At 39.3% G+C, this 13219-nt stretch overlaps 1 protein-coding gene across 1 annotated transcript in view; it reads left to right on the top strand.

The window, feature by feature from the left end:
- LOC126100869 (uncharacterized) overlaps positions 1 to 13219 on the top strand; it is a 547315-nt gene that overhangs the window by 515509 nt on the left and 18587 nt on the right. The window contains exons 15-18 of the mRNA XM_049911536.1: positions 1935 to 2136; positions 6046 to 6161; positions 9299 to 9425; positions 12035 to 12108. Of these exons, the coding sequence (XP_049767493.1) occupies positions 1935 to 2136; positions 6046 to 6161; positions 9299 to 9425; positions 12035 to 12108 (519 nt within the window). The remainder of the gene's footprint in view (positions 1 to 1934; positions 2137 to 6045; positions 6162 to 9298; positions 9426 to 12034; positions 12109 to 13219) is intronic.

The following is a 13219-nucleotide window of genomic DNA, read 5'->3' as shown; positions in this document are numbered from 1 at the left end:
TTTCTCAAGAAGAGGAATTTGTTAACATCGAGTATAGATTTAAGTGTCAGGAAGTCGTTTCTGAAAGTATTTGTATGGAGTGTAGCCATGTATGGAAGTGAAACATGGACGATAACTAGTTTGGACAAGAAGAGAATAGAAGCTTTCGAAATGTGGTGCTACAGAAGAATGCTAAAGATAAGGTGGGTAGATCACGTAACTAATGAGGAGGTATTGAATAGGATTGGGGAGAAGAGAAGTTTGTGGCACAACTTGACTAGAAGAAGGGATCGGTTGGTAGGACATGTTTTGAGGCATCAAGGGATCACAAATTTAGCATTGGAGGGCAGTGTGGAGGGTAAAAATCGTAGAGGGAGACCAAGAGATGAATACACTAAGCAGATTCAGAAGGATGTAGGTTGCAGTAGATACTGGGAGATGAAGAAGCTTGCACAGGATAGAGTAGCATGGAGAGCTGCATCAAACCAGTCTCTGGACTGAAGACCACAACAACAACAACATTCTGTTTTTCATGTTACTTGTCTGTCCCTAACTTAGTGTCAAAAAATCTGTTTATAAGTGTTGAATGTTAGAGTTACCCTTTTGATAAAATTTGTGCCTGATGGAATCCCTGTTAGTTCTGTATTACATCTGTGGCTGTTTTAACTCTTCTTTTAACTATTGCAAAATACTGTGTCCAGTGGTAGGTAGAAAACACAGCTCGTACTCGTTTACAAGAAGGGCAGCAGAAGTGGTCCCCAAAGCTATTGGCTAGTAACTTGGACATCTATTTGTTGTAGAATCTTAGAATATATTCTGACATCAAATATAATGAGGTACCTCAAATAGATTGTCCTCCTCCTTGCCAGCCAGCATGGATTCCAACAACATTGATCATGTAAATTTTTTTTTGTTGGGGGGGGGACTACAGCAAAATCCCTTACATGTTAAAAAATGTAGAACTGTCCACTTCAGAAAGTGAGAAAACGGAGTATCATATGACTGTCATATCAGTGAGTCACAGTTGGAATCAGTCAACTCATACAAATACCTTCATGTAACCATTTTTAGGGATATGAAATAGAATGATCACATAGGATCAGTCATAGTCAACTCTTGGCACAGTGGGGTTCATTGGTAGAATACTAGGGAAATACAATCAGTCGACAAAGCAGATTGCAAGCAAGACACTTGTGTGACTCATTCTAGAATATTGCTTAAGCATGTGGCACCCAAACCAAATAAATCGGGGATATTCAGTGTTTTGCTTGAACCATGAGGGAGTGTCATGGAGATGCTGAAACAATTGAATTGGCAGATTCTAGAAAATAGACACACTCTATTCTGTAAAAGCCTACTTAGAAAGTTTCTGGAACCAACGTTGATTGATGAATTTAGGAATTTTTGACTACCACTAGTGTGTTGGTCCTGTAGGGACCATGAGGACAAGATTAGTTGTTCTGGTTTTAACATCTGAGGAAGCAGTAGATACTGCTGTCAATAATTTTTGGATTATATTGTGCAACATTTTTACATAGTGTACAGCTGCCTGCATCATAATTCATGCATCTTGATTCATGTTAGGTTAACAATATTATTGAAGGCACAGTTATTACATTTGTGTAAATGTGTGCGACACACGAGATCAACATCATGGCATTTCCATGGCATTTCATAGTCCTTAAGATTCTCTTTAAGCATTCTTGAATAGATTTCCACTTTTTTTTTTTTTTTTTTTACTGCAGAAAAGAAACACTACAATAAGAATTAGGTTTCTGTGATACTATATTTCTTGGCACAAGTTAGTGATACTTCGTAGTGTTTGCTTGTGTTCTTCAATACATTAAAATTTTCATAGTTTACCTTATGGTGTTGTTATTACTGTTCTTCAACTTACCTTAATTTTGTTCGTTCAGTTAATAATAAAGTCTGGTGAACTGTGCTGTATTTCACAGATGGCAGCAGACTGGCCTCTGGGAGAAAATTTCACAGTATAAAAGAGTCTTCTTAGAGCCACGAACTTCTGCTGAATTGGAACCAGTGATAACTGAGTATTATGAATGTACAGCAGCAGGTGCACTGATGATGGCCATTATGCGTGGTAAGATATCAGAGGGATTTGACTTTGCTGATGGTAGAGCTCGTGCTGTAGTTGTGGTGAGTAATTTTGTTTGTTCTTAATCTTAATACTAGACATTCTGGCTTCTCATTTGTTGTCACATTTTGGGACATTAGGAATTCAGTTTATGGTAACCTCAAGATAGACCTTAATACTACTTTCCTTCTAATCTTGTATTGCAGTACCAACAATGTAGGAGAAGATATATTGCTACTTACCATAAAGAAGACATCTTAAGTTTCAGACAGGCACAATTAAAAGACACTTACACAAAATTTTTAAAGAGAAACACACCCCTACCCTACTATCCCTCCCCCTCCCTGTCCCAGCCTCCTTCGTACCCCTACCCAGTCGCCACTCCCATCATGCACTGGTGCTGCTGCTCGCAGTGTTGCTTCAGTTGCCTGAGACTGCAGTCGTGTGTGTGTGTGTGTGTGTGTGTGTGACAGTACTTTTGTTGTGCCTATCTGCAACTCAGCATCTCCGCTGTATGGTGAGTGGCAACTTTCCTTTTCATAATATTGAAAAACACACCATTCATGTTCAATTTTGATAGTCTGAGTTCAAATATTGTTGTTCCATCCAAGCAACTTGAGTCAGAACTCAGTGTGGTGCCATGGTGTGAAAAGTGTCAGCTTGGTGATACACTCTTGTGATATGGCTACGTATACAGCAGAGAAAATATGCAAAACTGAAAATAAAAATAAAAAGCTGTTTGTAGAGAAATTAAGATGCATCTGGCCAGAAAATGTTAAAAAAAAGTGGGGGAATGCCGTAAAATGAACTAGTAGCACCAGAAAGAGGCAAAAATGTAGATACTTTTTTATATGACAAAATAAAGGATAGAACTGAGAAAACAAGATTGTGAAAAAGTAAAGCTTTCAGCAGTTCATCAGGTAATGTAAAAGCTGCATTTATTTACTAGGCACCGTCCTGCTGAAGAACATATGTCCTTACATTCTCTGACCTGATAAACCTCCACCCACTAGTGTTGCAGGAAATCCTTAAATCCAAACCATTGTACAATTAGGCTCTTTAACATTGCTAAAACATTACCAAAAAGAAAAGTAGATAACTGTATGGAAGATCCTAGGACCAACCAGGGATCAAGCAAAGAAATGCCTGTTGATGATGTAAACAGTGTGAACTCGTTTTGCCAAAATATTGCAAGTTTCCATGATTCTCATCACACAAAAGAATTCATTATTGATTATAAATTCATTATTGATTATAAATACCACTTCTAAAGCATCTTGAATTTATAGTCATCCCACTTTTGTGTGTTTCATTTTATTTAAGAAAGAATTTCAACTCTCTTATTATCAACGTTCTAAGCTACTGAACATGCCCTCTTCTAAAAACCATCCATTTCCTAAGAGAAAACTTAATTATATATCATTAGCAATTGACTTTGAACTGTAAATATTTCATCAGGGCAGTTTTTATGACAATATTGTTTTGATTTGCTGAATTTAAAATTTCCAATCCACTATCTTATGCCATACTAATTACCCAGATGTTGCCATTTTGTGTACTAAACATGCACACTTTTTTGTGAAACAGTACGAAGTTGATGATGATAAGGATGAGTTTGTCCCAGATTCATAATCCCACTCAGAATTTATAAAATACTTCACAAGTGGCAAAGAAGGATTGTAATTTCAACGTACTGAAACTCCTACAGAGACAGTTTTCTTAAATTGAGCAGTCCTGTGTTATGTGTGCTATCCAAGATATTCCAATGCAATCAAGAATAGTGTGTTGTGAATAATGTACCATTTACATAATTAGAAAAATACTTGGTAATACCAGAGCCTCACAATTGTGGGTTGCTGACCATTATCACAATGTCAAACTATAATTTTAGTACTGTGTCCATGCAACATTTGTGACAAACCATAATTTACCTCATAGAACATAGTGACAGAACAAATAATCAGTAGGTAGCGGCAATTTGATTCTAATGAAAAAGTGTTTTCCCACCTGAAAAGCACAAACACTTGTACGAGATGTGAGATCTTCTGTAGTTAAACTTCATCAGTATATGATTTCACTCGAAAGAGACATTGTTCCTTCTAACTTTCATAAACCACTTTTCTCTCTTTTATTTACCTTTATTTTATCCCGATCTCTGCTAGCAATGAAGACTCAGCCTCTCAGAAAGCTTGAATTTCAACAAAATGTTAGCTACTGTTGTTCTTTTAGTCTGTTTCTGATTTTACCAACTACACTCCTGGAAATTGAAATAAGAACACCGTGAATTCATTGTCCCAGGAAGGGGAAACTTTATTGACACATTCCTGGGGTCAGATACATCACATGATCACACTGACAGAACCACAGGCACATAGACACAGGCAACAGAGCATGCACAATGTCGGCACTAGTACAGTGTATATCCACCTTTCGCAGCAATGCAGGCTGCTATTCTCCCATGGAGACGATCGTAGAGATGCTGGATGTAGTCCTGTGGAACGGCTTGCCATGCCATTTCCACCTGGCGCCTCAGTTGGACCAGCGTTCGTGCTGGACGTGCAGACCGCGTGAGACGACGCTTCATCCAGTCCCAAACATGCTCAATGGGGGACAGAACCGGAGATCTTGCTGGCCAGGGTAGTTGACTTACACCTTCTAGAGCACGTTGGGTGGCACGGGATACATGCGGACGTGCATTGTCCTGTTGGAACAGCAAGTTCCCTTGCCGGTCTAGGAATGGTAGAACGATGGGTTCGATGACGGTTTGGATGTACCGTGCACTATTCAGTGTCCCCTCGACGATCACCAGTGGTGTACGGCCAGTGTAGGAGATCGCTCCCCACACCATGATGCCGGGTGTTGGCCCTGTGTGCCTCGGTCGTATGCAGTCCTGATTGTGGCGCTCACCTGCACGGCGCCAAACACGCATACGACCATCATTGGCACCAAGGCAGAAGCGACTCTCATCGCTGAAGACGACACGTCTCCATTCGTCCCTCCATTCACGCCTGTCGCGACACCACTGGAGGCGGGCTGCACGATGTTGGGGCGTGAGCGGAAGACGGCCTAACGGTGTGCGGGACCGTAGCCCAGCTTCATGGAGACGGTTGCGAATGGTCCTCGCTGATACCCCAGGAGCAACAGTGTCCCTAATTTGCTGGGAAGTGGCGGTGCGGTCCCCTACGGCACTGCGTAGGATCCTACGGTCTTGGCGTGCATCCGTGCGTCGCTACGGTCCGGTCCCAGGTCGACGGGCACGTGCACCTTCCGCCGACCACTGGCGACAACATCGATGTACTGTGGAGACCTCACGCCCCACGTGTTGAGCAATTCGGCGGTACGTCCACCCGGCCTCCTGAATGCCCACTATACGCCCTCGCTCAAAGTCCGTCAACTGCACATACGGTTCACGTCCACGCTGTCGCGGCATGCTACCAGTGTTAAAGACTGCGATGGAGCTCCGTATGCCACGGCAAACTGGCTGACACTGACGGCGGCGGTGCACAAATGCTGCGCAGCTAGCGCCATTCGACGGCCAACACCGCGGTTCCTGGTGTGTCCGCTGTGCCGTGTGTGTGATCATTGCTTGTACAGCCCTCTCGCAGTGTCCAGAGCAAGTATGGTGGGTCTGACACACCAGTGTCAATGTGTTCTTTTTTCCATTTCCAGGAGTGTAGTAAGCAGGTACTATTCTTGTATCTAAAATACTGTTTCATACATTAAAGAATTTATGGCAAGTGTATGACAGTCCATTCCATGTTCTACCAGTTGAAACTACATATATTAACCACTGTGATGCTCCCAAAAGTGATAATTTCCTTTTTGTTGCTTACCTGGTTATCACATTTTTTAGAAATTGGAGACAAAATTGTAAAGTAGCAACACATAAAAAGAGTCTGTCCAAATTTATTTTTTTATAGTGTTAATTTTAATTATATTAAGATTTTTTTATACTTCGTTACTAATTTTAGGTTGGTATTCCATACCCCAGTGTGAGGGACCCACAAGTCACATTGAAGCAGAAGTACAATAACCTGCACCCACAACTGCAGAATGGACGGCAGTGGTACACTACACAAGCATACAGGTTTGCTAAACATGATTTATATTAAATATGACAATATATTTATTTTGAGTATCCTGAAGTAGATTTGTTTATAAGCAAACAAAGAAGACAAGTATTTGAAAACAACAAAATACAAAAAAACTAAAACCCTTACTTCATATTTATACCTTCATTTCTTTTCACAATGAAGGCGAGTATAACTATTTTATTACTTAATTGTTTCCACATTGAGATTTTGGGATGGTCTCAAAGTCTGCTGACACAAGAGGTCAGAATTCTCAAAACATTACACCTTACATTGCGTGTCACAGACTGGTACAGCATTTCTTCTTTGACTCATTTTTTATACGAACACAGTCTGATCCATAAGCTCCCAAACTGAGGCAGCAACAAATTCAAAACCAGCTGCAAGTGAGTTTTAGTTGTCTATTCATTCAGTGATGCCATTCAGTGTGAGTTCTGGTAGTAGTAGTGTGTTAGGATTGAGGGTAAGGTCAGATACCCCACTACAGCTCGCAATGGCTGACTCTGGTCAGATTTGCTGGTACAGATGTGTGACTCAGTGCGGAAAGCTCTCGAGCATGCATTGTTGAAAAAAGGACTGCGTCATCATTGATCTGGACCTGCAGGGGAAAGCTGGCAGTAGTATAGTGCGCCCACATAAGGCAGGTGGCCACTCAGCAGCTGGTCAGGCCCCAGGTGTGAATCATGGAAGACCCCCCCCCCCCCCCCCCACTGATAGGTCCCCTGAATTTGGTAGAAGTCAATCAGCAGTTGGTCTCCCAGATTGGAGGCATCAGTTCAACTCCCAGTGGCATTAGGACTAAGTGGTGCAGCTAGTAGTTCCACAGCTAATAGAGGCAACATCTAGTAGTAGCAGCTAGATGGTCCATTTAAGCACTACAGCTGTGGGAGAGTACCTCTCGTAGTTGGCTGCAGGTGATGATGGACGCTAAATAGCTGAAATGGGCAGTATTTATGGTGGTTTGACCCCCACTGTTTTGCCAAGCCATCACTCCTCATCACTTAGAACAAGGAAGTAGTCCATAAATGGGCTTGGACGTGTGGTGATTTAGCTTGGCATTGCTACATTCTGCTTCTGCAGTCAGTGTGTTAAATTCCTGACAGCAGTTGTCAAAGTTAGACATGTGGTAACTTGTTCCACAAAGAGGCCCAGGCTGCAATTCTTGCTGTGTCAGAAGAGTCCACTTGTAGCTTCTTGTGAGAATATGCCCAGCTAACTTCCCTTCTCAGAGGCTTCTTGTTTCAGCCCTTGGTGATACTTTCTAGTAACCCAGCCATGGGTTTTCAACTGCCAAATGAAAGAGGCCATAGTGCAGCACAGTCTTGCCGTATCCTTATAATTGTTTTGCAGTTATCAGCCAAGCCTCATGGGTCTACTCAATTAAAGTGATTTTGAATCCTAAAAGGAGAAATATTTCAGAGGTGTCAGATTTGGTGAAGAAGTTGTAATGTTGAGACTTGCTTTCCAATGAGGAAGCAATGGCTCACTACTGCTGATTGAGTCAAGGCATTGTTGTGTAGTACAAAGAAATCATGAATGTGAAGAGGTCTAGACAGATTCATTGAATTCAAGCTTGAATGCATTTTAACACTTTCTGATACATTTTCTTGTATACTGTCCTGCCTGAAGGCAAGATTTCTTTGTGGGCAATACCACAGCTATTGCAAAAACATGATCACCATAATTTCAACCAGTGAGCCGTAACAGGCAGATGTTTAATAAATGCAGAAAGAAGAAGTGATTAAAGAAGCATCAAGAAAAATGTTCCTAAGTTAAATATCAAATATTTCTTTAAACATGTATGTGGCTCATGATAAACCATTTATTATTCTAATTACTTCACTGGACTCATGTGAAACACTCTTTAGGTGAATTACCATCACAAATATACACCAATGAGTGAAAATATCATGACAACTTGCTTAATTGGGTGTTGGTTTACCTTTTCAGTGCAATGCATCATTGATTCTGCATGGTATGGATTCAACAAGTCCTTTGTAGGTTTCTGAAGGTGTGTGACATCAGATGCCAACACACAGTTCCTGTAAATTATAAATTATGGGCCAGTGGTTTGTGAGCGCAGAGCCGGTATCCAGTAGCGTCCCAGAAGTGTGCCATCGGTTTCAGACCAGATTAATTTGGTGTCCAGTACATCAATATGAGTTCACTATTATGCTCCTCAAATTACTGTAGCATGATTCTGGCCTTGTGAGATGGGCAGTTATCCTGCTGGATGATGTCATCTCAATCTGGGAAGAGATCAGACATGAAGAGATGCTGGTGGTGCACAGTAATGTTCATATAGCCCACACCTGTCATGGCACCCTCAGTTACTACTACAGATCACATGGAAGCCCAAGTAAATGTCCACAATAGCATAATACTGCTCCCATTGCCCTGTGTCCATAATGCAGTGCATGTTTTGAGCAGCCATTTACCAGATGTTGGGTCAACATGGGAACACATAGGGGTGCTGTGGAACCCCATGATCAACAATGTACTCTGAATGGTGTGAGCCTAAACACTTGTGCCTGCTTGTAATTGTACTCTTTCAGATATGCTGCAGGTGCCACCTTCCCTGCTTTATAGAGTGGGCAAGCCTCCAGTCTTCACGTTCAGTGATGAGGCTTGGACATTTACATACTTAATGGTTTCACCGTCCTTCAGCTACTTTCCATATACACTCACAACAACACAGAGTGAACACCTATCCGGCTTCACCATTTTGAAAATGTTCATTCCCGGGCATCAAGCCATAACGATCTGCTATTTATCAAAGTCACTTACATAATAGGATTTCCCCATATGCAGTCCACATCACTGCTAGAATGATACCTCATTACATTAATCTCTGACCCACTTATATACTCTCTTTACTGTGTCATACGCCTGGAGTGCCACCAGGTAGCATTCAGTCTTGTGGTCAGCAGTAGTCATAATGCTGTGGCTAATCAGAGTATATTTCTATATTCCTGCAACATTGTCCTCTCTTTCTCCACACCTCTCCCCCTCCCACATTCCTGTACTCCCTCCCCTCCACCACTTACTCAATTTCATCTTAGCTGTCATTGTGTACTTGTGGATTTTTATAGATTAGTTATTGTTAATATTTTTGTCATTTGTAATATTTCAGGGCACTCAATCAGGCTCTAGGGAGATGTATAAGGCATATTGGTGACTGGGGAGCTATGATTCTAGCAGATCATCGATTTGAAAAAGAAAAGGACCATGCTCGCATTTCTCAGTGGCTTCTGGAACAGGTAAGCCAACAATGACTTGATTTATTGTTGTCGCTACAGCTTCACATTCAGTTCATTGCAAAAACTACTATAGACCTGTAACTATCATATCTGGAAACTAACAAACGGTGAAATTCGTTACTATAATTGGAAAAAATCTAGAAGTAATGTTAATAACTTGCCCAACTCTGGCACAATACTTGTATATACATTGATTTAGTACTCTGTAAACCAGCATAGTAATAGATGTCAGGCTTTGTAGTTTTCAATCTCTAGCAAAAGTGGCTTAAAAAAAGCCTTGAAGCAAACAAGATAAAGATTAATAATGTATTTTGTAATAAAAGTACCAATGTAGTTATACTAGTGACACATTAAAACTGTGTTCTAAACAGGTACTGATGGAAGTGTGTGAGGAATGAGAAAGTAGTAAATTTTTGATAAGCAGTCACACAAGTTACTAATAAAAACAACAGTTGTGTAGAATATTAAGCAAAAATAAATGTCAATAGAGTGAAGAAATGTAGAACTTCAAACTGTTTATGTTTTTAAGCTTTCATGAACTTCAAACTGTATATGTTTTTAAGCTTTCATAACTGTTGGCATATATTTACGTAATATTTTGTTAAATAGTTGCTAAAATGTTGAAGCCAGTCTCAGGAGCTGACTACACTTTTCGTCATGACATTAAATTGCTCACTTCAAGAGTCACTAAATTTATGAATACAACAAAGTTGGTTTGTTGTCAATATGTAACCTGTGTGAAGGCTTCACAATTGTTATCATACACATTAGTATGAAAAAATTATTACCATTGTGCTTACAAATGGTTACAATAAAATTAAACAAGTATGTTTTGTTCCTGTAGCTTTCCCAGCAGATGTATTGTTCCATCAATTTTTCAGGGTGGTGTCTACAACATTATTATTTCATCTTCAGGTGTTTTTGCTACATTGCATAGTAATTACTGATTGACTTCTGAGGATATTGCTCTATTTGTTTATTCACTGAGATACCAGTGTGATTTAACAAAGAAGTAACATAATGTGCACTAAATTTCATTTAAAATATGGAAACATGAGGTGAATGATGCAAAAACTATAAATGGTTATGCATCAGATAGTTCATCATTCAGATTGTCAGGCAATGCAAAACCAAACCTAAAATGCCTATGAGAGCATACAAAAAATATGACTGGATTCCAAGTAGTGCTTAAATTGAAACTCTGATCCCAGTTATAAGATTGTCTGGTAGTAAGTGCTTCTTTCACCATGAAATCTGAGATTGTTGAGTATCTGCTGTTATGACTGATGGCATGGACAGTACAAAGAGCAAGTAGTGCTGATCTAGAATCAGTTTTTCCAGAGGCAGAGTGTTTATGTCTTTTCAATCGGAACCTCTGAGTAGTTCCTATTGAATAAGGAGTGAGGGAATTTCAGTTAGCTGAGGTACATATCAGAATAATGTTGTTTCCTCAAATCCAGTATTGCACTGTGACCAATTCTGGTATCTTTACAAATGCACCAGTCTGACTGATAATGGCTGGTGTGCTGACGATGTTCAATGAATTATTCTTCTGTAATATGTTGGACTTCCTGTACAGTATACACCTTATTGACAAAGAATTCTATATCATCCTGCCTTTCCTAGCTACAAATCCTCTTATTGATTCATACAATTGCTTAGGAATTTTTGTTCGTAGTTTGTACTGCCTGATAATTTTAATGGCAAACCATTTGATGTATCATCACTATAGATTTGCAGTATAGTTTGAGTGTTCATGGATTTTAGACGAATTTTAGTGCATGTTATTCATGTCTTATTGTGTATTCACATTGGCATCTCAGAGAATAAATAGTCACAGCATGATTTGGTCAATGTACCGCCTTGGCATTGGCTGTATGGTTTGTAAACAAAATGTTGAAAGATGAAATAACATTGCCTTGGACACATTCCTGAAGGTTGTTGGAATAACATGTATGATGATGAAGGAAAACATAATGACATTGCACTCACAATCCTGAATAAGTATTTATGCAGTAACTATGAATACTAAACCCTACAAATAAAGAACTGAAGAAATGTTACTAACACAGGAAAAAAAAAAAAAAAAAAAAGAAAAGAAAAAAAAAGAAAAGAGAGAGATTGAAGCTTGAATGGCATGATAATGAATGTTGCTAATATACTGTATAATTTACTTGAGTGCTGTGATCAGTTGTTTTCTTAAAACAGTACAAGTGACAAACCATCAAATAAAAATAATATAGGTCCTTGAGCTGTGAACAAAATGAAGAATGGGTTTTTATTTTAGAATTTTAGCATAAACTATGACAGCCAGGTTATTTTCTAGTTTATGCCTTTCTTAGTAACATCCAAGAGCTTCGAAAAATTTGGTAAATAACATTTGTTTCAACTTTGCCTGTATGTGGTAATAACTGCGTTTCATCTACATCTACATCTATACTCTGCAAACTACTTCGAAGCACATGGCAGAGGTAACGTTTAACTGTAGTGTTTTCTCCTTACTACGTCTCCAGCCACCTTTCCCCTTTTCTCTCCTACTCCACTGGCTGCCAAGACGCAACTTCCTTTTGCCAATAGTGGATCTAATAAACCTACATCCTTATTTTCAGCTTGGCCACTACCACAGCTCCAGAGATCTACTGGAAAATCTTCACTCTTTCATAAAGATGCGGATTTCTGTTCAGTAAGTATTTAGAAATATAACCACATTCTGTAGATCCCATAATGAGGAAGAATCCTTAGCAACTTAGAAGTGAAGGTGATGTACAGCTTCAGAGATTCTGTAGACTACATAAATAAATATATTTAATTATAGGCATCATATGTTATACAATATATGAAGGGCCTTGTCATATGATGTCTATTTCAAAACACCACGAATTAGTTTCAGAAAAACTATTACACAGAAAGAAGGTGCTGTTTATAAATGCTACAATGAAATGTCAGAACTGAGCTAGGCATCAGAGTGGTGAAGATACTGGATATGCATTCTATATGGTGGTTTAAATACTGTCAGCTCGCACAGTATTTCCCATGTTTTCCCTTAACCTCTTAAAATAAATGCTGTAATGGTTCTTTTGGAAACAGTATGTCCAGTTTTCCTCCCTATTCTTCCTCAATCTAAGTATGTACTCAAGTCTCCAGTGACCTCATTACCAGTGGAATGTTTTCTTCATACCAATATGCTAAAATTTTGATTAGAAGGTGGAAGAACTCTGTGAAGTTAAAGAAGCTGATAAGAATGAGTAAATTCCACTGCAAGATGACGATTTGGTTATTTCAATGCAAAAAAGAAAAAAAAAATGGTTCTCAAATGAGAAACTTTTGGAATGACACTAGAAATGAAAAGTTAATACATTGTTGGATTTTTCTGAGGACATCATGTTTGTCCTTAACATGTTCAATCAGATGAAAATAAATAGAAAATAGACAAGGCAAGGACCAAATTATACTAAAAAAGCAGCTGATTATAATTTAAACTTACAAGGAAACAGATTGGCTGAACAGTACTTAATTTTTTACGCAACTCCTGTTACATCATAAGAGGATCTGGTTGCCCTGATAGTAGCAGCAGCAGGAACAATTCAGGTTACTCCTGGGGTTTTTGCCCATGTCAGACAGAACATGATCTGACAGTGTAACCTTTGTTTACGTGTCAATGGAGGCATTTTTGAAAATCTAATGTAATTGAAATTGGGTTGTGTTAATTTGTTGTCTCTTGGTCATAAAAAATGGATAAGTGTTTGTTGGTTTAATTAATTTGCGACCAGAGAAATCTTCCTCTACCGGTTTAA

This window comes from Schistocerca cancellata, chromosome 9 (genome assembly GCF_023864275.1).
Source record: "Schistocerca cancellata isolate TAMUIC-IGC-003103 chromosome 9, iqSchCanc2.1, whole genome shotgun sequence".
NCBI lineage: Eukaryota > Metazoa > Arthropoda > Insecta > Orthoptera > Acrididae > Schistocerca > Schistocerca cancellata.
The sequence above is the reverse complement of the archived record's forward strand: the minus strand, read 5'-3'. Positions and strand labels throughout refer to the sequence as shown.